Raw genomic sequence first — 24,468 nt, 5'->3', positions numbered from 1 at the left:
CCATAGTCAGAGTATTACATAAAGTAAACGGCGGTCTGCATGTTTCCAGTTAGGAGAATCAGACAGGAGTCCCAGCATGGAAGCATAGCAATGCGCTGCTCTAGATAGGGGCTGCAGAAAATGTATTTTAGCCACATAAAAAAGACCCACTTATCAATATCAATTTAAATGCACGCTATATTTGGAATATTTTCACCGCTTTACCTCGCCGTCAGACAGCCTTTTTATTTGGCACTTACTGAAGAACTCACATATTCCTACGCACAAGCACAACTGCGCCCGGACTCCTCTCTGCTTCTCCAAAGTGGAGACGTGCTGTAGGTAATACTTAGACTGTATATAAGTACAACCTCACTTCAAAATACCTGAACTATCCCTTTATCTTTCACCTGCTTCACTTTAACCGTCTCAACATTGCACTGAATTTGCTGATAGTTTTTGGAATATTCGTGTGAGCATATATTCCCACACATGATAAAAGGCACGCCACATTTACTCACACTGTTTACAACACAACGAGACAAAAGAAGCAGTATGGTAGCTTGATTTAGTCATGTTTTCTAGCAGATTTTAGTAGAATCTGGAGAGCGAAGAAATAGAAACTGAGAATATATTTTTAATAGATAATACAATATTATTAACAGTGTACAATTTACAGTAGACAGTAACTAAGAATTAGTTACTACAACAAAATAAATATAAACAAAAACTGTCCTTAATTTGGATAATTGTTCAAAATATGCAGCTATGCAAATTACATGTTTATCCTCCAACTTCTTGAAACGCTTACACACTCTTCAGGTGACAATTTCATAACATTACAGCAATCAATCCTGCCATGGCTCACTAGTCGGCTAATTACAGTGAAGTAAGTCAATAATTACAGTTCTATGCACAATGATGGCGATTGATTTTCACAGCACATTTAATGCACCCTGTGTTTGTTTAAACATGGCACCATACACTGGATGTTCAGAAAAGAGTGCGCACACACACAAACGCACTCCGCATTATCCCTCTAAAAAATAAATAAAAAACCCACAGTCATCTGTCCATGAGGGATGCATTTTATGGACATCCAATTAAATTTTTTAACATTATCTGGTGGGGCTGCCATGGTCCAACACGATTAAAAAGCTATACAGTCTCCTGTGGGAGTGTTAGAAGTAGGGATGACAGTATGCAAAACCTTGGAAATTACTTACAAATCCCTGTTAACACTTTATTACTTTGTTATACTTAAACAAGAATTTTAATTATATTGTTTTGGAACAATTATTTACTTGGCACCTCTACAGCGAGAGACAGGTGCATCTGAGGGGGACAGGTAGGTCAAAAGTTGCAAAGAAAACTCCTGCACACTGTCTTAACTTCCAAAAAATATACATGTATTGACAAAGTTTCGGTGCTAGACCGTCATCAGGAAATTTAGCTAAAAAAAAATAAAAAGACTTCTTTTTGCAAAATTATATTGTTTTAGAAGGTTAATGAAACTGTGCTGAAAAATGTGTAATCAGTTCAACAATTAATCACTTAATTGACTGACAGAAAATTAATGTGTAATTAACCGCTGCACAGTGCAGCTTCTGAAATGTGAGGATTTAATGTTTTTCTTTCTCATATGTGATATAAATATCTTGCATTTTGGTCTGTTTTTCTGACAAATCATTTGAAATTGTCATCTTGATGAGCATTCCTCTCTATTTTCTCACATTTTAGAAACAAAGCAATTAATCCATTAATTGACACATTAATCAGCATTGTAAACCCCACTACAAAGAATCCTTAATATGCAGCCCTGCATCTAAAGGAAGGGGAACATCTGACAGTTTCTTTCTAATAAAAACAATGAACAAGCACAAGAATGTTACACCCTCTTTATCTTAACTGCAGATGTCCTAGACCTCATAACCCTGAACCTGTATGGCAATCCCGAGGACTAACAACAGTATCATTGGAACTACATACATCTACATCCTGTACAGACAGGAAATGGTAAAACCTGGATCAATGTGCAGATGAGAATTCCCTTCAATAACAAAGGGATTTCTGTTGGACAAATTAAGTGAACTACATTTCTCACAAATGTTTGCATATGTATATAATGTATGATAAATGTATAAATCAAACTCATGTGCACATGTAAGGACAAAGTGTGTATTCTCCCATTGGGTGAACCACATCTTTTAGGTAGATTCTTATATCTTATTCATTTGTAATACTCTCCAAAGTAAATTCTGCTTTAAATATATTGAGGGAGGAAACAGAGAAGAAAATACTCACTAACAGCAGGTAAACGGGGGTTTTAGAGTAACTGGCAGAACAGGTAAAGACAATATCTTTCCTTAAGGTATTTCTTGTGTGTCATCAGTGACATGTGTAAACACTGCAGTTATCACTAAAGTTGTCACCAAACCTGTTTTAACTTTACACATATTTTGTTTTCAAGCATGACCAAAATGTGGCAGGCGAACCTGAGATGAAAAATATGAAAGTGGTCAACTGCCTTCTAGGGGTGAACGATTAATTGCATTTGCGATATTATCGCAATATGATGAAATGAGATTTTCTAATCGCAAAGGATGCAATTACACATGGTAGAGTACACCAGTCTGCAGATGAAGCATCAACTTCACACATTACGCTGAACTTTGACTTGTTGTACAATGGCCTTAAGCTTGACAGAAGCTGACACTACAGAACCTTTAGTGCCACACAGAGAATGAAAGTAGCACCCGCCACCCACGGGTAATGAGGTGGTGGGTGAAATCATCGGGCCATCCGTCCCTTTGGCGGACTTGAAAAATGCACAACAGAAAGACACATGTAGTAAGGTATGTTTAATTTATCTGATATTGTGTTGGTCATACTATATACTGATTTATTGCTTGTCAGTTTTGAATAATACAGAAGCTAAAGAGCTTAAAATTTAATCACATATTAAATTGCAATTGCAATATTAAAAAAAAAATAAATAAAAATCGCTCTTTGATTGTTTTCCAAAATAGTTCAGCCCTACTGCCTTCCCTAGAGACATGCACCAAGCATGGCCAAAAAACAAGCAGAATGACCTCAGACATATGATGTTGAAAGTTATCACTGCAACAGCATCTGTGCAACAGCATGGTGCGAAAACACTTGTGGCATGTAACATGCCATAGGCCTTCAGCCAGCATTTGAATAGTAATTATTTGCACCGCATTGCACTTCACACAAAACATTACCACTTCCTTTCCTCTTAGTGCTCTGTTTCCTTCTGTCAACGGCCACAGTCTAGACATTGCCGATGCAATACGTATACTGCTTTGCAGCCTTTCTGCTGTGCAATAAATCAGGCTATTTTCCTGTGACTTCTGAGCAAGGTCTTGTATTCACTAGCACTGACGTTTCTCATGATGATGGATAGAAGACGGTGTTTCAGTAGACGAACAACTGGACATTTCACTAAGCCACGCCCCAAATACGCAGCTGGCCAATCACAGCACAGTATAGGACACACTCTTAACTGAGGTCCTGCACTTTCATGGCTGCGCTCTATTGGATCATTTGCAAAAAGAATCGTTTTCTAGCTTTTTTTGCTGTATTTTTTCAAGATATGGTCAAACACTCTTCCTGGGTCACTTGTAGTAGTTACACTCGCTACCCAGAGAGGTTAAAAGTATGATTTATTCCCTTTCCAAAACCTAAAACAAATCCAGAAAAATGGATAGGTTGTGGATTGTTCCTAATGTAATGACAGTTAGCTAGCTAACTTACTTACTGAATGTAACATTATATATCCCCATTTTTCTGCTTTTTATCGATTGTAATAGTGAAGAGAGACCTACCCAGCTTTACTTGAACAGTATTAATCGTTTATATCGTTGTCCTTTGTCTCAATCATTAGGTGATGTGGTTCACTTTTACTCTGTGATAGGTAGGCTTTAGCTTCTGTCTTTATTTGTGTCACATCATTTGACAGCCTAAATGCAACCTTCAGATGCACAATGCAACTGCACAACTGTCTGCTTCTTTCAGAGATCGTTTTTTCAAAAGATTTGACAATATTTCTCCGGGAGTGCAGTAATAGACAGTGGCAGCGTTGCGATAAAAGTCCGACAGCTCCGACAGTTTGTTGGACTTAGCAGTAACTACAGTACACTTAACAGTAACTAAAGGGGGCGTGGCTTAGCAAAGGGTCAATTGTGATACAAAGATAAATCATGTTCAGGCAACTTCAAAAAGGTATCCGTGAATGCACAAGGGTCTACAGATTCAAATTCTTTCACATCCTCCCAATGACATATTATATATATATATGTGTAACATAACGGTGAGCAGTATGTGCTTAAATTAACTGCAGATAATTATATTCAGAAATCTGTGTTTGAGTACATTTCAGGAAAATGGTTAGAATACAGAATGATCGTGCACTGGTCTGATTTATCATGACAGCACCTTTCAGGCAATCTTGATTAGACAGAAGCACTAATAATTCACTGTAGCATGACTTGTGGCACATATATAAAACAAAGAATACATCAAACTGTTGAGTTTGAAATACACACCCTGCTGTAGTTAAATTAATGACTCCAAGTTAATCACTTTAAGACTGTTAATTGCTTTTGCTAGCGATGACTGATGGAGAAAAGAGCAGGTCACGAATTTTGGGAGATCAATAAACTAGCCAGCACCAAAAACTCGCCCCGAGGGTTAAACTATCTTCTTCCTCCTGTTATACAAGATCATCATCAAAAATGGATTCCTGGCTTCATCTCCTTTACCTGACTCGCAAACTCCATCCTCTGACAGGGATGCGATAGTAACAGTAAACATACTCATGCATTTGTGCCCAATATCGTCCACAACAACAACAAAAGGTGTATATAGGATGCCACATAAAGCATTCTTAAGTGCGGAAATAACAAATATGCAAGACACATTTAAGTGCTGACTGCAACTTGCACTTCAGCATCTTACACTTAAGTAGTATCTTACCAGCCACCCATTTAAAACCCAGGCACATGGACACCTTTACGCTCCACTTCACAAAACGCACCATATGTTCATTACGCACTGTTCATTTCACATCTTAGGTGAGATACCAACAACTGTTAACAGTCCTCTAATTCACTTGACAGTGTCCCCTGGGCTCAGGCAAACGTGCAGTCACATCAGCAGAGCATAATGTACCTGCAAAAAAGGTTCTCTTTATCTCTTAGCGATTTCTACACTTGCAGTATTATTATTCTGGCACACACTTAAAAAAAAAAAAATCATAAACACCAATCAAATCCACACAGGAAAGTAAAAAGGACACAGTCACATAGTGCCTCTCCTTGTTATTGTGGCCCTTGGCCAAATTGGGCCATTGGGGCTCAACTGACTCACAACACCACAATATCCGCTCTCCTTGCTCTGCTTTCTCACTTGCCCTATCAATTTTTCCCTGTACGTTTGTTTGTCTCATTCTTCGCCTTTACCTTTCTCCTTCCCTCCATTTCCTTCCATCCCTCACAAATTCTCACAGTCTGCTGCACAAGACTTTTTTTTTCTCCAGGCGAGAATGTAGGCCATCACTACGACAGCAGGAAGGCAGCAAGGAGTCGAAGCAACACCGCTCTTCTTCCCCGCATTCTGCTCGCTCACAGCAGCCGAAGACAGTACGCATGTGTGTGTGTTGCTGTCTCACATGAGCTCTGAGTGCCAGAGTCGAGGGACAAACCACAGTATAGAGCAGAGCGTGCTACACAGGCTACACCAAGAGCCGATCTGTTCCAGCTTTGCAGAAACGAGAGTTCCTGCACGTCCCATTGCATATTATCAACGATGATCTGAAGCGCTCTGGAAAACAGTTTATTTTATCTACATACTCTCATTTCTGATAACACTGATTTGCCAGGACTATGTAAACCAATGCCCCCACACTGTGTGCTGAAACTGGACAAGAGATTGTAGACATCACACCTTGAATCAAAGGAATACTACATCAAGAAAGATTGTTCTTCATATCCCCTAAGTAAACAAATATACTACAATTAAAGCTCTTACCAGATTGCCTTTTGTCTCACCTGCCAAGAAAATACCATTTACCCACAACTACTTTTTGGCACAGAATAAATATATACATTATAAATATACATTTATAAGCATAGTTTTGTGTTTTTCCTAAATTTTGGCACACACAAAGAGTGTGTACAGTGACCAGCAGGAGCAAAGTTTAATGTCAGACAATCACGCCAGGTGATTGTCTGACATTATGACATTATGTGATCGGTGACATTTCACTGCCATTTAATAGAGCCGGGGCCAATATTAGCTTATCACAGAATATATATGCACACTGGTGTGTATGTTGGGCGTACATACCTTGGTCATAATTCCTCAATGACAAAATTTATTGAATCTTTATCAAATGTTTATGTATGTTACGCTCATCTAAAAAAAATTAACATCTGTCAGTACATCTTTAAGATCCTTCTAATAAATGTATGTGTGTGCATGTTTGTCTGTATTTCGATTATGTCAAGAATCGTGCATCCAATCAACTTTGCATGTGGTTGAAGTGTTGCTGTGGACCCATGGGAGTGCAGTGTCCCATTTGGTACAATTTGGACATGCCACACGTTCAGTATTAATAGACTTTGAATAAAGTACAGCGAGGCCGGGGTACACTCAGTGGGGCGGGACTTGCGCTTGTTGTAAGAGTTTTATTAAGTTCGAGCTTTGTATGAAAAAGCACATTACACAGTGGGCTACCACGATTAGCATTTGAGCTTACTGCTGTAGGTGAAACCAATGTGGTAGTGAATTGTTGAAACGTAGTTCTTGTTATCACGTACGTTTGATATACGTTAGAAACGAATGTGATGAAACGGAATTTTGAACGGGCAATTGCAGTAATTTTTTTAAATCTAACCCCCCCTCAAATTTCAATATGTATATTGACCCTTAGTAATCCAGTATCAGTTGACCTCCTAATACAATTCCATCTGTGGTAGTAACCAAAAACACGCTATTGTAGACATTAATGAACATCACATGGCTTTGTTGTAATTCACCGACACATCTTACACTGTGCATTGCTCATAATTATAAAGCTAACATGTCATGTCATCCTTATTTGACATGTCGGCATTTACTAATTAGCACAGAACACAAATTCTTTCCGTCTGTGCTTCGTTTAATCCATATAAACTATATAGCACACTGTTTTGCACGGACATTTGTTACTGTCGCACATCGCGCTTACGCCGTGAACACGTGATTATAATGCCACTGTTTGCAAAGTGGAGGAACAGAGAGAAAATCCTCAGCTGAAGCAAAAGTACTTCTTAAACGATGCATCGATTAAATAATCTGTAGACGCTTCGAGTACTAAAATCATCGTTAGCTGCAGCCCTACCAGGGACGTGCACAGGAATTTTGAAGGGCAGTTGCTCTGACCTGAAAAAAGGCACTAAACACAGTATCCAAAATGTATTAACAATATAAATGTCACCAAAATACATATGAGAAAAAGAGTTCCTTATATTATTGTTTATTGTTTTTTTTAATCATTATTATTTTTATTTTTTTCCTTTTTTTTTTATTTGAAAATAAATAATCTAGATTGAATTGACAGATGGGGAAAACTCGCTTCTAATAAAATATTAAATAAAAAAACGCTTAGATTTCGGAAAAAAATACAATCCTTTTTTAACCTTTTGGCTTCCCGTACATTCAGTTGCGCTTCTAGCTCGTATTCACTTCTGTTGGTACGTATCACGTATGGTAACTGGGCAAAACTACGCATGATTTGTTGTAGTATGATTGCATAAAGGAAGGAAACAGGAATTCCGGTAGGGAACAGAATCGACTGACGTGCAGGCAGCGCTGCAGCAGTGCAGCCACTTAAACAGAGTTTGCCCTTCCCCTACTGACTTTCACTTTCGGTGCCCGAATGGAAGTGAATGAGGCTTTGCGATCGCGATTATTTTTTATTTTATTTTTTTTCTCGGAAGGGCGAGTCGGAAGGGCAACTTGAGTCAGGAAAGGCAAACGGGCAGTTGCCCGGGCAACCAGAGCAACCCCCCTGTGCACGTCCCTGAGCCCTACAATAAATAATTAAATTGCCAAATTCCCATCAGCTTTGTGTTGCAACCCTTTCCCCCATAGCCCTGGGTTGTAATAGTTATTAACATGTGTAGGAATGCGGTTGACGATGGATGATGGATGTATAGGAATTTAGGAGTGAAAAGTCTGATTTTTTGATCCATGATCAGTGTGTCACACAAACATACAATGTTCAAAGATTAACTGAGGGAAATATGCCGATTTAGAGACACTGATTCAGGCTATGTCAAGTCTTCGTACCTACAGTAATGTAAACACCAAAAAAAACTTAACTGACCCCTGATTCCTACAGGCGGCGGCTGTGCAAAGTTTCGGCTACGCTGTGGTTTTGTTCCGTCCTCTGCCAGCCATCAGTCAACTTACACTGGAAGTGTTTTAGAAGTGTTAAGCCTGCCCCATGTTGATGATTTGTTGTTTAATTGTCTACTCTAGTACTTCTACTATCGATCACAGCACTCTGTGAACCGGTTCTGTTCCTTTCTCTGCACGGCCTCATATCTCACATGGATCATTTCAAAGTAAGAGCATTTTGCCTGCCTGAGTTTTTGTTTATTTGTTCAGTTGTTCTTCTGTCATGGTTAAGTAGGCTATGTGGTTGTTGTTGTGGTTTGTTTGTTCTAACCGTGTTTGTGGTTGATATACAATCGGGAGTATGCACAGGGTGTTTTATTTTGAAAAGACTGGATTCTATATGCCGTTTCTGTGTCTGACTTCTAGCCCGGTTCATCTGTTCTGTGCTGCTTGACGCAGCCTTCGTCAAAAATAGACTGGCTGCGCATTCTGAGGAGCGTAAGCACAAGCAATGACTAGAATGGCTGCGATCGGCAGCCGCGGCGCAGCCGTAACGCAGCGTACACGCCACGTGTGAGTCCGGGGTTACAGTTACATGACAACTGTATGCGCTGAGCCAATGTGGCAAGTGAGCCTCGCTGGTCGATCTGCCACCACAGACAACATTCATCAGTGTTCAGTATTTGCTGGGTGTTCTGACGCAAAGTAAAAGCATCAATGACATTTTCACAGGTTGGTTGTAGGGGTTCAAAACAAACATGAAAACCTACTGTAGCTCCAGCAGAAGAATGCTGTGACAGTGGCGGGCAGGCTGCAGCAGTGCTGAGTGCTAAAATGGCTGCTCATTCTCCATACAGACACAGAGCTTAGTGGGAGGAGGAGGAGGGCTCCCACTACCAACAATTTGCCTCAAATGTGGCTCATCCTTAGGTAGGCTTAACAGCTTGTGTGAAGAGCTAATAAAAGGAAATGCCATCGCCATTGCTTGCAATAGACTAAACATTAAACACATGGGATTATACTCCAATAAGACATATAGTACTCTTCATCAAGCAGCCAGCAGCAATTTCTTCCCTCGTCTGCCCACACATCCCATCAGTATGCATAATCTCTCTCTCTTTAAACTAGAGATGTGAAAAGCTTGTCTTCTTGCGTGACAGGATTTGGTTAAGGAGCTTCATCGTTTCTCCACATTCCAGTTGCATTTTGGGGGTTGAGAGAGTGCACCCATCATTGATAATATTTGTTTGCGCATATTGTTTGATCTGTCTTATAAGTTACAAAGTTAATCAGACAGAATCTTTTATTTGACATTTGAAGAAGCGACAAAACAACAGTTATGACTGTTCTTGTTTACAGTTGGCTTGTACTACGGCAGTCAGTTATCACTCCGCTAGCAGCTTAAGTCTCTGTACTCTATACCCCGGCTCTTATCTGGTCTACATCTTAGCCTAGAGAGGCCCAGGTACAGTGCTTTCACTGTGCATAACAAAGTCTGCAACACAAACAGACTGCCTGCTATCAGTGAGTGTACTCAGGCAAAACAAAGTAGTAAATTGCAACACAGAAACATATTGATTTTTTAAGAAGTAACAAACATTTTTAATATGATAAAAAGGGATTTCAACATGAAGCTCAATTTTATGTTAAAAACACCAAAGCTAATAATAGTTTGTAGCAGTGGTGTCCATCGGAAAATCTGTCTTGAATAAACCCAGGAAATCATCGCTAACACGTTCTCAGAGACACATTAATGATTTTGGGATCTATAAATACAACTGACTTGACTTGAAGTTTAAAAAGCCTTGAGCTTTTAATTATTCAAATAATATAGCTAGCACTACAGCGTCTTAGAAATCAGTGCAAATCAAAGCTTCACATACCTCTGTTTCCTCTCACAGACACATTCATTCATTCACTTGGATGAAGCTGTTCACAATATTTTGTGCTGTGATTCACAATTTTTTCTATTAGTATTTACAACCGTATTTAAAATTAATACAAATGGATTTATTTAAAGCACCTTAAAACCGCACCAGGACCCAAACGCCTATAAAAAGCAAATTAGGTAAGCAAATTTAAAGTGAAGCTTGTCCATTATATTAATCCAACGCTGACTTCTTTTCTTTGTCTTCCAACTATTTTGAGGACAGCCAATCTTTTATGTTAAAAACAATGACTGACCGTATGAAAACCTGCCCTTCATGAGTTGTAAGACTGAAACTAGGTTTGTGTGGTATCAAGGTATTACAACCAGGGTATGACTTTAAATACCATCAAAAATACTGACGCTCTTCTTTCTATTAAACTGATATGGGGATGCTGTATTGAACTGATGTACTGTACACCCTAAACGCTGCGTGAAACTGCCTGACATCATCTACAACGTGACAACCCCCTTCACTTTTCCAGCAATTGGTTAACAACACACACACAAACACACTTTGGCTGCAACTTTTATTCACTGACAAACTTTAACCTACACTGTAAATTTGCTGCTCACCTTTTCCTCCTCTCCGCTGCATTCACCTGCCGCTCGCTCGCCACACACTCATTACGCCCACCTAGGGCTTTATGAAATCCATTTTAATTTTTTCTAGATTTCGTGTTTTCCATTTAAATTTGCATAATCATGTGCTAGACAAATTAAATTTCAACAATTCACTAAGAAAATAATACAAATTCAGTCAATATCAATGAATATGATGTGTCATGCAATTATGCATACAGAAATATTCAAATAAATGTGCAATTATCTATGGAGACAATTCAAAATAAATCTGACTCCATCCACACAGGCACGAAATCAAGGAGTTTGCATCTTGTATCTGCCGATGCACATCTGACAAGTTTGTTAAAGTGATGAACTCTTGTTAGCGTGGCGTCTTCGATGTGATGTGTGTTTGCGTGTGTGGAGGAGCCGCTAAACCCGGCCCTCGCTGAGGGCTTAGTTTTGTGCTGTGGACAAAATCCCTTATAATGCTGGGAAAAGTGCATCCACATTTTGTCAGATTCCTTGATATTCCAAGTTTTACAGTTAATTCCATTTTTATTGTCAAACTCCGTGATATTGGCATCCTGGAAATCTTAGGGAAAAGAAATAATAGGCTTTTAGTTAAACAAGGGTTTTATGGCTGATTTTAGGTATCGTACATAGACAAGAATTGAACGTAGTCACTGTGAAGTCACCCATTGGTTTCTTGACTGCCGATTTGAAGCCTAGAGTTTGGCAATTTGGCTTCTGCCGTGTGGATGTGACGATATTTGGTGGCGCTTATTCAGGTTAACTGTGATTTTTAACCGGGATGCTTATTTTAGCTTGTGACAAGCAGAAAAGCAAAACGTACTTCCTGGAAAGAATGAACAGCCGACTCCTAATAAGCTTCAGCAGATTAGGGATGTCAAGATACCAGAGATTTAGTAGTCGACGCAGATACCAGTAAAATTACATTCCTTTCTCTATACCAATTCAATGCTACAGTGAAAAACTATTTCACAAAACAATTAATCTCATGTACTTCAATGTACTCTCTTTTAATAAAAAACATTTTAACATTACAAAAAACAACTAACATCTGTGAATGTTGTGAGAGGATGTCCAGGAAAGATGAGAGCTGATTGATGTTAATCTATTCATAAATGAGCAAGCTATTGAAATTACAACCTTGCACTGTCCATATTTAATTATTAAATTAATGAATTCATCTTTTTGATTGAAATGTATCATATTGCACTTTTGAGACGGCCCCTATCTACACCTTTAGTAAAAGGCGCGCTAGACAGACATTCAGTTTGCAGTGCTGCAAACTACATCATCATCTTTGGTGATATTCAGGTGATCAAAACTGTGAAAAGTCTGCCTAAATTAGCTCTCCAACTGTGAGAAATCAAGGTTTGACACGGAGCTACTGAGTTAAGAGCCGCGAAACTAACTTCACCCTGGTTTCCATTCTCTTTTCTATTCTCGATAGTCAAACGGGACCTGTTGCTGCAGCTGCACTTATCTTCCACATGTTGGGTCCCCAGAACCTTTGGGGCCTTCCAAAATGAGAATCGACATGTTTTCAGAATTTCTGTATCTATTTGGTACCGCAGTATCGGTTCTTTTGTCATTCCTACAGCCTCTATCCTGACTGTCAATCTCAAGTTAGTCCCGCCCTTAAGCATATCCTTTTTTATACACTATTTTCCTCTAAATGAGACCATAATTTACAACATGAACCTCATGCTGTATTGAAGAAGACCTGAAACTAGCAACTGAGACCATAAACGCATTATGAAAGGGCTTACTGAGGTATTAAATCAGGTGGGAAGAAGGGTGATTTTAACGTTATTTCTAATGAAACCGGGTTGGTGGAGTCGCCCCCTGTTGGCCGTTAGAGAGAATGCCGCTTTAGGTTACTTCTGCATGGTTTCGCCTTTCAGACCCGGATGTTCCCGCTTGGCTGCAGCTCTAAATCAAATCCCTTATCCCCATATTATTATTTTACAAACTACTGTAGCTCTCATTTTGAGCACGTTTTCCACGACATGACTGCGGTCCCCTAAACTTTCGTCACACGGAAGTGGGCGTGGTTTAATCTATAGACTCGCAGCGACACCTTGAGGCCGCTCGGACTGTCATACACCAACAACATTATCTTTCTTTCTTTCTTTCTTTGCAGGTGGCGAAGTGAAGCTAAAAATGTCCCAGCGAGTGCGCTCACTGCTGCAGGTTATGTATTCAGTTAGGAGAAGATGGTGTCGGTGGATTGTAGCAACGTTATGTGGAAAGATCAACAATGAGTCAGGCGTGTGTGTCTGTCTGTGTGTGTGTGTGTGTGGTGGAAGAGGAGGCCCTCAGCATTATGCTCCGCTGCAACGACCAGTTAAATCATCATGGTCTGTCAGGATGTCATGCTTTTTTTTTTTTTACGGTGGCGTGTCTCGGTTGACTTACCTGTGTGGTCGTCCGTTTAACTTGCCAACGGGGTCTTCACGCTAGATGATTAACTCCCACGCAAACGGCCGTTTACACTGTAACGTTAACAAGCCAGCTAGCTAACAGCTTAATTCACTGCTTAACTCAGATGTCTTCACTTTTTTTTTTTTTTTTTTAATCCACTGTTACTTTGGATTGGTAATTTTGCGGTCAGCTGTGGCGATCATGTTATTAAACCCGAGTAGGCTTGGCAACCAGGCAAAAGTTGTATGTTAGCTGGCACGTTTGCAATTTAACGTCAGCTTATGTTGACAAACAAGCCTGCGTAGTTAGAAAAAAAACAAAATCACACGCGACTTGAAGCTAGCAAATGCCAAGGCTGCCAGCACGGTTAGCTTAGCCAGCTAACACAGCTTGCTAAAATCCAAACCTTTTTCCGAATATCCTTTTTCCACCCACTGTGCTCCGACTTGTATCCCATCGGCAGCAGCAAATCTTAAGTAACTCCCGGAATCACTTGCGGGGTGGTTTCTGCGTTTCAATGACGGCGCACTCGCGTTTGCAAACCCAAGTTATCGCTTTGGTCTCTGCTCTCCGCCATTTCCAATCTCTCAACACAAACAAACAGGGCTGCTCGTGCACGCCCACCGTCGTGGCGCGTTCACGAGGATGGCAGACGCTCCTATGCTGTGAATAATATAGTGTTGATTATACGTTATTAATGAGGCGTTTGCATTAACACGATACCCACAGCATATATGCAGGAAGGACATTATAGAGAGTAAATGGAGTAAAGTGATGCACTGTGCAGAATTCATAGTGTCTGATGCACTGTATAATTCATAAGGGCACAGTGTAGGGCTAAGATTATATTCATTTTCTCGATTAATCCATTAGTTGTTTGGTCTATAAAATGGTGAAAAATGTTTCACAAAGCCCAAGAAGACGTCCACAAATGTCTTGTTTTGACCACAACCCAACGTTATTTAGTTTGCTATCAAAGAGTTGCAAGGAAACCAAAAAATATTCACATTTTGAGAAGCTGGAATCAGATGATTTTGACTTTTTATCCTTAGAAAATGATTATTTTAATAGTTGACAACTAATCAGTTAATTGACTAATCATTTGCCCTCTAGTACAGTGTGTGTACTTAACTACAAACTAAAGCTTACTTTATTGTCTGCAATGTGGGAAATTGTTTTTGGCTTCACCACACAGCATAAAAAGACATTTAATGAGCAAGCAAAAAATAATTAAATGCCAGAGTTGTAACTACCTTTGAGCACACAGAAGTCATGGCCTCTGATTTATTTACCTCCTGGGAATTTGGGATTTAACTAACCTGTGGGGAGTTTACAATAAAAATCTTACTAATTTACAAAGCTGGTTCTGTTATTTTCACCTAGTGTTTTCAGTCCATCCAGTATTCTGGATTGAGCCAAAAGAGTTTTATTCCAGGTTGAGGGGCCTTTTAAAACCAGATCTGCAATTTCTTAATAATTTCCTATACGAATGTAATCAGGTAGCCTACTAATATCTAGGGGTGTGAATCTAATGTTCTGATTCCGATTCAAAGAGCGAAGGTGCGATCAAAACGATTATCGATGCATCTTGAGGCATCAAAAGTTTTGATTAGTTTTGCCTACAGATGCACTGTAGCTTCATAATTCATGAGGGTACAGTGTATGTACTTTATTACGTACGCTTACTTTATTGTCTTCAGTGTGGGACATTGTTTTTGGCTTCACCACACAGTATAAAAATACATTTAATGAGCAACAAACATTATTTACAAATAGATAAATGCAGTTAGTGCTCAAACCAGAGCTGCGGCCACCATTGAAGACACTGAGGTCACATCCACTGATTTATTTTTCTCATGGGAATTTGGGGTTGAAATAACCTGTGGGGGGTTTACAGTTAAATTTTTTCTCATGTATAAAGCCGATTCTGTTTCCACCAGTTTTGTGGATTTAGCCAAAATAGTTTTAATCCTGGCTGAGTGGCCTTTAGTGAAGCATTAAGTGAAATAAAACAGTAAGACTTTATATAATTAATTAGTAATTTCCTAAAGAACTGTATAATCAGGTATCCTACTAATATCTAGGAGTGTGGATCTCGTGTTTTGATCCCGATTCAGATGGCGAAGATCGAACGATGTGATCAGTGCATCTTGAGGCATCAAAAGTTTTGATTTCCGCAGCCTACATGATGTTTTCTCACTGTGTAACTTTCAAGTAAAACATTGTATTTGTAACGATCCATCCATCAATCGTCAACCACTTATCCTGCATACAGGGTCACAGGGGCTGGAGCCAATCCCAGCTTACATCGAGCGAAAGGCGGGGTACACCCTGGACAGGTCGCCAGTCTATCGCAGGGGTATTTGTAACGATCCATAATTTAAATGAACATATAAATTTACTTCCATTATCTTTTTAGTTTAATTAGACAAATTATATTAGGGTTGGAAATGCAGACTATATATATTTTTAATTTGGTTTTTGAAAAATGTTGGCATATTGTCTGTATCCATCTTAAGACTCTGACCTGTTCATAATTCCTGATCCGTAACTTGTGCTTGTTTATAAAGGCATGCATGGACTCACATGTGATGGAAGGAGTGTGTCGCGTATAGGCAGCGGTGAACACTCTCACAGTCTGAGTCTGCAGTGGGAGGCTGCCTGAACGGCTACCAGTGTGTTATTATCCAGTTCCCTTAATTGGCACATTAGGGTGATGCTGTCCTAAATAAAATTTTTGTTCTTAGCGTATCACTGTTGACTTCTCAATTCAATTCAATTTTATTTATATAGCGCCAAATCACAACAACAGTTATCTCATTCTTTGCATAAAAGAGCAGGTCTAGACCGTACTAGTGTTGTAGTACTCCAGACCAGTCTTGGTCTCGAGACCGGCCTTAAGACCACTTTTTGATGGTTTTGGTCTCGTCTCAGACTCAACCCGCATTTGTCCTCGGTCTTGTCTCGGTCTCAGACATTGAGGACTCGGAATTTTATTTCAAGACCATAATTTTGGGAATATCAATAAATTGCTTTTGCATTGTCTGATTTATTTGTTAACATCCTGACTTTGGTTGTATGTAAAACGTATTGCTTCAATTGCAACTAATAACGCTAATTAAAAATGTGTTGTTACTGTTAATCATCCTCTCAGCGATGGTAAGCATGGAAAAGGAGTGTTGAATAAAGATGCTTACGTTCATTTCAGCTCTTGTATGTGGGTGTTTTAATGGGAATGTGGATCTTTCAGATCAATTTGAGGCCTACCTATGATCTCGTTCCACATTTTATTGTGTGTCATTTAATGTGGGGAACTGGTCTTTGTCTTGACTTGGTCTTGGTTGGGCGGTCTTGACTACAACACTAGACCGTACTCATTATTATAACAGAAACCCAACAATTGAATGACTTGAATGTAATGAAAATCTCTGGCTTATTAGCAGCCACCCAGAGTCTGTTGTCTCTCTGTGGTTGCCAATAGAGGTTGAATATCCCAATTAATATATAAAATATATTGTTATGTAATGCCCCTTTAAAGCTACTTAATCTGTCTTTTGATTGCAAATTGGGGACAGAACTCCCCAACAAGCTAAAAATCAGACATGTTCGACATATTGTGGGCTTATAGTTGATAATGTGGTGGCAAACTACACATCCAGCAGATGCAGAACAACCTTTTGACTTCAATAAGAGTCTTATGGCCAATAATAGATTCACTCTTCTTTAGCTCCATTTTGGCCTCCATCAACTCCTGGGGGAAATATCTGTAGCTGCTTGATGCTTCACTTTGTTACTAGGTAGTTGTTAAAGGGTAACTTTGATATTTTTCAACCTGAACTCTATTTTCCCATGTTTTTGTGTCTATGTGACTAATTGGGACATATTTTCATTTAATTGGTCCTGTATTGAGAGAGCACACTGCAGTCGGCACAGCAGCGGAACACGGCTGCAACATAAACCTTGCAGGCAAATGCGAGTCCTCAAAGAACAGTCGCTATGTCGCTCTCATCAAATACAAATCAAATAAAATTGTTGACAAAAATAGTAATTTTACCTCCCTGGTCTACCATTGCCTTGGTTGGTTAGTTTGTTTTCTTGCGACACTTTGGTGTTTTTAACTATTTAAAACACCAAAGTCACACAATAAAAACAATAAAGTAACACAATAACACAAACAAAATAACCAACCAAGGCAGCGGTAGACCAGCAACTGTAGTGTTCTGCAAGGTAAATGACTGTTATCACTGATACTTTTTGTCTTGTTTTGAGTCTGCTGGCTTTAGTGATATAGTGACTGTTTAAACAAAAACAATCTTACTCTTTAAGAGAAGGTCTTGCTCTGTAGGGATCGTTTACATAATGTTGTCAGACACTGAACCTGTCAGTGGGAAAAACAATCACTTTAGTAGATGTAATTTGACAGGGCGCAATTGCAAGGATTACGTTGCAGCCCTGTTCCGCTGCTGCCGACTGCAGCGCGTCCCAATTAGACACATACACACAAAAACATGGTTGAAAAATTACCCTTTAACGTAGTTGTTTGGTGGTGATAAGGCTACAGTAGTTTGTTGGAAACAAGGTTGATGAGAATAATGAGACTGAAGCAAAACAGTAAAGTTGTGGAGCTTAAAACCAGCTGAAAAAAACGCTCTGTAGAGACATTAAACCATTGATCATGAGTATAGAAAGACTGCAGCTGTTTTGATGAAAGTAAAGAAATGTAGCTGTATGAGCTTCTGTTAAGTCTGTTAAGTATCCTCAGACTTCATGGCTGCTCCACATTGTTCTGAATATTGTGATGAAATCACATGTAGGAACCACAGTAGCGTGTGCATGGGCGTGTCTTTACGAGACATTCTGGGAAATACCCTGAGAAGTAATTACATGTGTGTAATATGTTAATTGGTCACTTACATTCCTTTAGAGCTCTTTGTCTTGCTTCAAAGTTCAAGGTTGTGACTCACTCAGTTGGAATAAGGATTCATGACAATTCTGACCGCCGGAGCTGCTGTGTTATTTTTTGTTTTTCTGTTTCAAATTTAATAATTGTTGGTGAGCACCTTGTTAAAGCATGCCTGAAAAACATGATGTTGAATCTATTTTTAAAAACATTTTGGTAACTGCCCAAATTTACTATATGAATGACGGCAGGCTTATTCACAATATGCAACTCACCCACAATTAATTTTCTGCCACTGTGCTCTCTGTTGGCTTGATTCCCAGACATTTTGGCTGAGATACTTGTCAGTCAAGGACTCCAAAAATACCCATTGTCAAGCTTTAATATCTTCTCGGTGAAACAATAATTTAAAAATCAGCCCATAAATGCGCTGGAAACAGTGAAATCAGTTATCAATTATTTTCTATAAACTCACTCACACCGTCATGCAGCAAAGACTGAAAGGACAGTGGGAGTGTGAATAAATTCTGCTGCCATTTTGATACAACTGCACCCAGCCAGAAAATTCATGCTGAAAAACATTAATATTTAGTTATTTATATAGCAATTTAAACGAAATAAGAAGCTGGTGAGGGCGGCATGGTGGTGCAGGGGTTAGCACGAAGGTCATGGGTTCGAACGCTGGTCGTCCCAGGCCTTGCTGTGTGGAGTTTGCATGTTCTCCCCGTGTCTGCGGGGGTTCTCTCTGGGTGCTCCAGCCTTCTTCCCACCGTCATGCATGCTATTTACGGTCCTGCGATGGACTGGCGACCTGTCCAGAGTGTACCCCGCCTTTCGTCCGATGTCAGCTAGGACTGGCTCCAGCACCCCGGGTCGCCGGGGAGCTGTATGTATGCATGATAAGCATTTGACAATGTCTGAGTAGGTGAAGAAGCTTGTGCTACACAGAGAGTATCTGCAGCCACTTTCAAAGGCTGTTTTACTGTTTTGTTTGTGGACATTTTTAGCTGGCTGCTCCTGTGTCACGCTCAGTCGATTAGTTGAGTGGCAGGGTCTAGTCTGAGCTCTGACTGCCGCCCTGTGGCACTCCCACCCCATTTTGATGCAGTGCAGTTTGTGGATTTCAGCTCAGCATTCAACACAATCTCCCCCATGAAACTGATCAGCAAACTCAGCACTCTGGGCCAGTCTGCAACTGGATTTTAAACTTTCTCTCACACAGAACCCAGACAGTTTGGACTGGCGGGCACATCTCCTCTACTCTGTGCTCAACACGGTAGCCTCCCAGGGCTGTGTGCTCAGCCCATCCTGTTCACGCTGTACACCCACGACTGCATCCCTCAACATGAAGAGAACTCTGTTGTGAAGATTGCGGACGACACCACCATCATCGGCTGGATTTTAAAAAACAATAAAACTTCAATCGTCACTCTTGCAGAGTGGTGCTCAGAGAACAACCTACTGCTCAACATCAGCAAAATCAAGGAGCTGATTGTTGATTTTTGGAAGAAGGAGACAAAGACACACACTCTTGCCTACATCAGTGGAGCTGGGGAGGAGAAATTAGAAGAGAGATGCACAATAAATTGTTATGGCCCCGAAGACAGGAAAAAGTGTAAGGAGGCACAAAGATACTTGAACGAATAGCTATGGCTGCGGGGAGGGGTCCATAGAGTATGCTTATGTACAGTACCCAGATTTCTGTGCGACGTCCCTGTATGACGGTATCAGTAGTCATTTTCATTATATCAATAGCAAACACTGTTTGAACAATCAACAAGTGGAGCTGAGCTTTACATTACAAACAAAGTTAGAGTAAAGACTGGCTGGATAAATAGTTGTTGAGTAATAAAGTACAAATAAAACAATTTTGGTAATTCATTAATCGTAACTTTTTGAGTAAAATGCCCCTACTTTCCTACTTTTTGAAGGTTTGCTGCTTTTCTTTGCGTTTAGTGACATGAAACTGAATATGTTTGGGCATTGGATGTTTTTTTTGTACACAACAAGCAATCTGATGGCATCGAATTTGGCTCTGGATAATTGTGAAACTATTTTATTATTGACTAAACAATGATTTTATTAATCAAGAAAAAGTACTGTATGTTCCCAATCAAATGCCATTTATAGTTTCACTAACAAATGCTATTGTTATCTCCCGATTATAGAAAAGAGAGAGTACTGTATGTGTCAATGCCACCAAAGTACAGCACATGTATGACAATATTTACAGTGTATAGTTACAGGGAACGTAGAATCACGTTTACACAAAGGTAAGTAAACACATATGCATAAATATATTTCCTTAAATGTTGTCTCATGACAATTTTGCGATGAATTCTAAAGAGGACTTTGTGTTTTAATTATAGATGAATTTTTTTTACCCTTTTTTTACACAGAAAAACAGAGGCGATAACAATACCACGAACTGCTGGATTATGTGCAGCGAGCAGATGAGCAGTTCTGGGAACACATCGGAGAAATGAACACTGATGTATTTAATGAAATGGATGAGGACACAATTATCTGCTGGGTCTTGGCAGGCGAGTGGTGGCTGCCTTTGTTTTTATCTTTACTGTACATACACTTGATAAAGTATTTTGCTCATTGATTTCTATTGAATGGTGTTTCTCCCTCCTAAAATAAAGGTCTCTTTTTCACAGACCATAACAGCACGGAAAGTCAATTTGGTAACAGTTGCATTAACTGTTTTATCACCACACTGCCAGGTCACAACAGGGCCCCAGAGAAAATGAGGTGAAATGGTAAGGTCAGCTGTGTAACGTATCAAGTCGGGACTGTGGGACAGTTGCTGGCACCTCTAGTTGAACAACAGTAAGTATCTACCAGCTGTTCATACTAATTATTCACTTACAAAACACAAATCTTTTTGGCAGTGTAGTGTGAGTTTATCTTTGACAAAGAAGATGCCGGTGAACCACCAACTTTAAGACCAAGACCCAGGGTTAGTCATTCGTTCATTTCTTTGAAGTAAACGGTAACAAAGTCATGACTGCTGTTTCTAGATCAGCTGAAAAATAATTTTCAGAGACAGAGAAAGGACATCATTATTGTTAAGGTACAAGCAAATGAAAGCTACTCCTTGGTCAGTGGTGGAAAGTTACAAGTACACTTACTCAAGAACTTAAAGGCAGAGCGAGTGATTATGCAGGATTGTTGATACTTAAGTGCCAAACAAATCTCATTGCTCCCTCAGATGCTCTGCCCTCCCCAAATTCAAATCTGAGGTTTCTCCAGTTTGCCTGGTCATATAACTTGTTTCTGTTTTACTCTTCAGACCTTTTCCCTCTTTGGCTGTTTCTTCACAGTGCCTGAAGTCCAGCATGTTCGAATGTGCCGGTGTATAGAACTCTCTCTCTCATCACTCTTGTGCACGAGCACTAACGCCCCCTGTTGCTGATTGTTGGAACAACATTGTGTGGCAAGGTCCACACCACTTTCTTTATTTGTTTAACATTTACAGAACCAGGGTATATTGGATAACAATCACTTACTATCCCTTTGAGTACAATTCTGAGTACTGTGGTGTATTTTACTTTAGTGTTGTAAATTACATACAAGATTTTAAAAATAATAATGAGCATTTAAAATACAATTTATTGTTGTACAGTAAAATAAAGCCACCCAACAGTGTAAATATTATTCAAAGTAGCTCTTCTGCAGCTAGCTACAACATTTAAATATATATATAATAATAATAAAACAAAGGCAGCCCACTTTGGCTGCATGATGAGTACTTTTACTTTTAGACTTTAAGTAGGCCTACATGCATTTTCATGTGTAATTTGACAGGTAGATGGTGTTTAGAAGTCTTGCAGTAACAGTTCTTAGAAATGTGGCTGGGGTTTTGCCCAACTGGATAAGAGATTTCAAAGAAGAATTCAAGGGAATTGAGTGTTTGTGATAAGGAGTGTAAATCCACGTGTAAAACATTAACTCACGTGAGTGAAGCAACAACAAAACGTGACTAAGCCGATAACTTTTATGTCCTTAAGTTGAGGATTGGCAACAAGATAACATACACTTCAATTACAATGTATTAAACAAGGATGGTTTAATTACTTTATATGTTAATGAAAGATTAGATTACACCACTTGAGAACTGTAATAATGTTTTGTGACTACAAGTCAAACCTTTAATAGCAGTAGCTGGTGCCATCCAGCTTTTTTGTGTGGAAATGTATATATGTAAGTACAACTCACCTACTTAGTTGTGTTAACATACTGTGGCAATATCAATGACCTACTTTAGTATCTAGCTATACTAACATAAAATATCACAATTACAAGACAAATGCAGCCTTTTTGGGGTTTTTACCACCTGAACAAATTAAACAAGAAAAGAAAATTATATTTTCCAGCTTTAATCTTGGAAATTACAGATGTTTGGATGTACTGACAAATGCTGTGGCGCCGTCAGTAAGAGCACAACTGTTAGATGCAATTAGACATGTGGCTTCTTCTTTGCTGACATGCTCTGTAGTTCATAGCTGGACAATGTCTTTTAGGGCTGTCATTTGAAGAGTTTGAACTTGCGCAGCAGCGGCTGGACAGTCTCTTTTGGACATGGCTTCAGAGCCAAGCAGGTGGGGATGTTCTCTGGTTGTTCGATCCAAAGCTTGTGGGCCACACCAGCCTGTGTTAGATTCTCTGATAGACTGGAGAGGGCGGTCTCGTCTGGAGCCTGGAGGAAAATTAAATACACACAAGTACAGTCAACTAGACTTTTAAAAATCATTTAACACATTTAAGACTTCACCAAAGATTGTCATTATTTGACATTTCACTCCGGTGCTCCATAAGATCATTTTTTTTGCTGTTTCCGTCTAAACCACATGTAGCAGTGAAATTAAAACCTCTAAATGCATCATGTATTTATACAAATTTTCTGAATTAAGTAATTATTGAATTTCATCATAGTAAAATGTCCTATTCGACTCGGCTCTAATGAAGAGCTGGTTTCATCTTATAACCTTAACCATTATCATTTAAAATATAATAATTATATCAACCCTTAATATGATTTCCATCTCAAGGTTAAAATGTGTTATAATTTAGTTGCTCAAAGATATCTGTATCACTACTTCTAACCCTAAATATTGTATGGAGAAATACCAAGCTCCATTCGAAATTTCGTGATTTAGATTGATTTGCTTATCAGCACATATTTATACCAGCTGGAAAACCTTTCATGGACTTATATCTTTAAAGAGTGACGGGGTGAAATTCGGCACTCAGCATACACTCCTGACAGAACTTTTACATTATGAAATCCAGGACTTTTTAAAATCGCTTCACCTTTAATAGCGAACTTAGCCAAAACCAATGGTGGCTCGTGCAAAGCATAATAGAGTTTAAAGGAATTTAGCGTGGCCGAATAATTCAACAAACCCGAATAGCTTTTAATTTGTGATTACCTAAATTGTCATAAACGATTTCACCCCTGTACATTTGTTGACAAACCGGGCGGCGCTAAAGTGACGAATATTTGAATGGAGTCTTGAATGGTGCTTACCCCAAGCACCACTTTATGCATTGAGTCCAGCTCTGCCAGGTACTGCTGTGTGTCCGGGTCTCCGTAGTGAAGGTGAATGGCGGCGGTGGCAGCATGACAGGCCTGAGTTATAACTGCTCCCAGTGGCCAGGACAGCTTGTGGACCAGATCCGACCGAACAACCACATACTGGACCAACCGGCTGGGAGACCCGGCTCCTGTGGCTGCCATTTTCAGCCAATACAGGAACGTGTGTTTATTTTCCGGTTCAGCCGCTGTGTGGTTTATCATGAAAGGATATTACGTTACTGCCCTCTACTGGTTACTTTTAACTCAAACCTTCATGGTAAAACCAGTTTGACTACATCTTGTACCAGCAGAGGAACAACCTCTTCTCTTAATTGCAAACAATAGATCCAGTAGGCCTATATGTAAATACACACGTGTGTAGTATGGATTTATCAACCCATTATCTCCTTCCAAAATAGTTTCCTAAACACAATTAGGACATATAACCATTTTACATTTTAAAATGTCTTTGTAGTTTAAACAGCTGGTATAGCTAATTACATTTACATTTTTTTATATTATTAAGACCCAGTTTTACATTTTTATTTTATTTTTTACATTTACCTGACGATTATCCAAAGTGACTTAGAATTGCTATACATGTCAGAGGTCGCACGCCTCTGGAGCATCGTTGGGTTAAGTGTCTTGCTCAGG

At 39.4% G+C, this 24,468-nt stretch overlaps 2 protein-coding genes across 3 annotated transcripts in view; both read right to left on the bottom strand.

Annotated features, from left to right (window-relative positions):
• Positions 1 to 13,951, bottom strand: part of ncoa1 (nuclear receptor coactivator 1) — a 61,089-nt gene extending 47,138 nt beyond the window's left edge. For both annotated transcript variants that reach the window (XM_038726208.1, XM_038726209.1), the window contains exon 1: positions 13,325 to 13,951. The gene's annotated coding sequence lies outside the window, so the exon portion shown is untranslated. The remainder of the gene's footprint in view (positions 1 to 13,324) is intronic.
• Positions 13,952 to 22,219: 8,268 nt separating this feature from the next.
• On the bottom strand, positions 22,220 to 24,007 carry ptrhd1 (peptidyl-tRNA hydrolase domain containing 1). Its single transcript, XM_038727742.1, has 2 exons — positions 23,767 to 24,007; positions 22,220 to 22,935 (listed from the first exon to the last, which is right to left on the bottom strand). The coding sequence occupies exons 1-2, from the start codon at positions 23,974 to 23,976 to the stop codon at positions 22,765 to 22,767; spliced, it is 381 nt and encodes a 126-aa protein (XP_038583670.1). The 5' UTR covers positions 23,977 to 24,007; the 3' UTR covers positions 22,220 to 22,764.
• Positions 24,008 to 24,468: the final 461 nt, after the last annotated feature.

The sequence above is a fragment of the Micropterus salmoides genome, unplaced genomic scaffold (assembly GCF_014851395.1).
Source record: "Micropterus salmoides isolate LMB-PRFRI ecotype aquatic unplaced genomic scaffold, ASM1485139v1 Ms_hic_scaffold_18, whole genome shotgun sequence".
NCBI lineage: Eukaryota > Metazoa > Chordata > Actinopteri > Centrarchiformes > Centrarchidae > Micropterus > Micropterus salmoides.
This window is presented reverse-complemented; position numbering and strand designations above follow the sequence as displayed.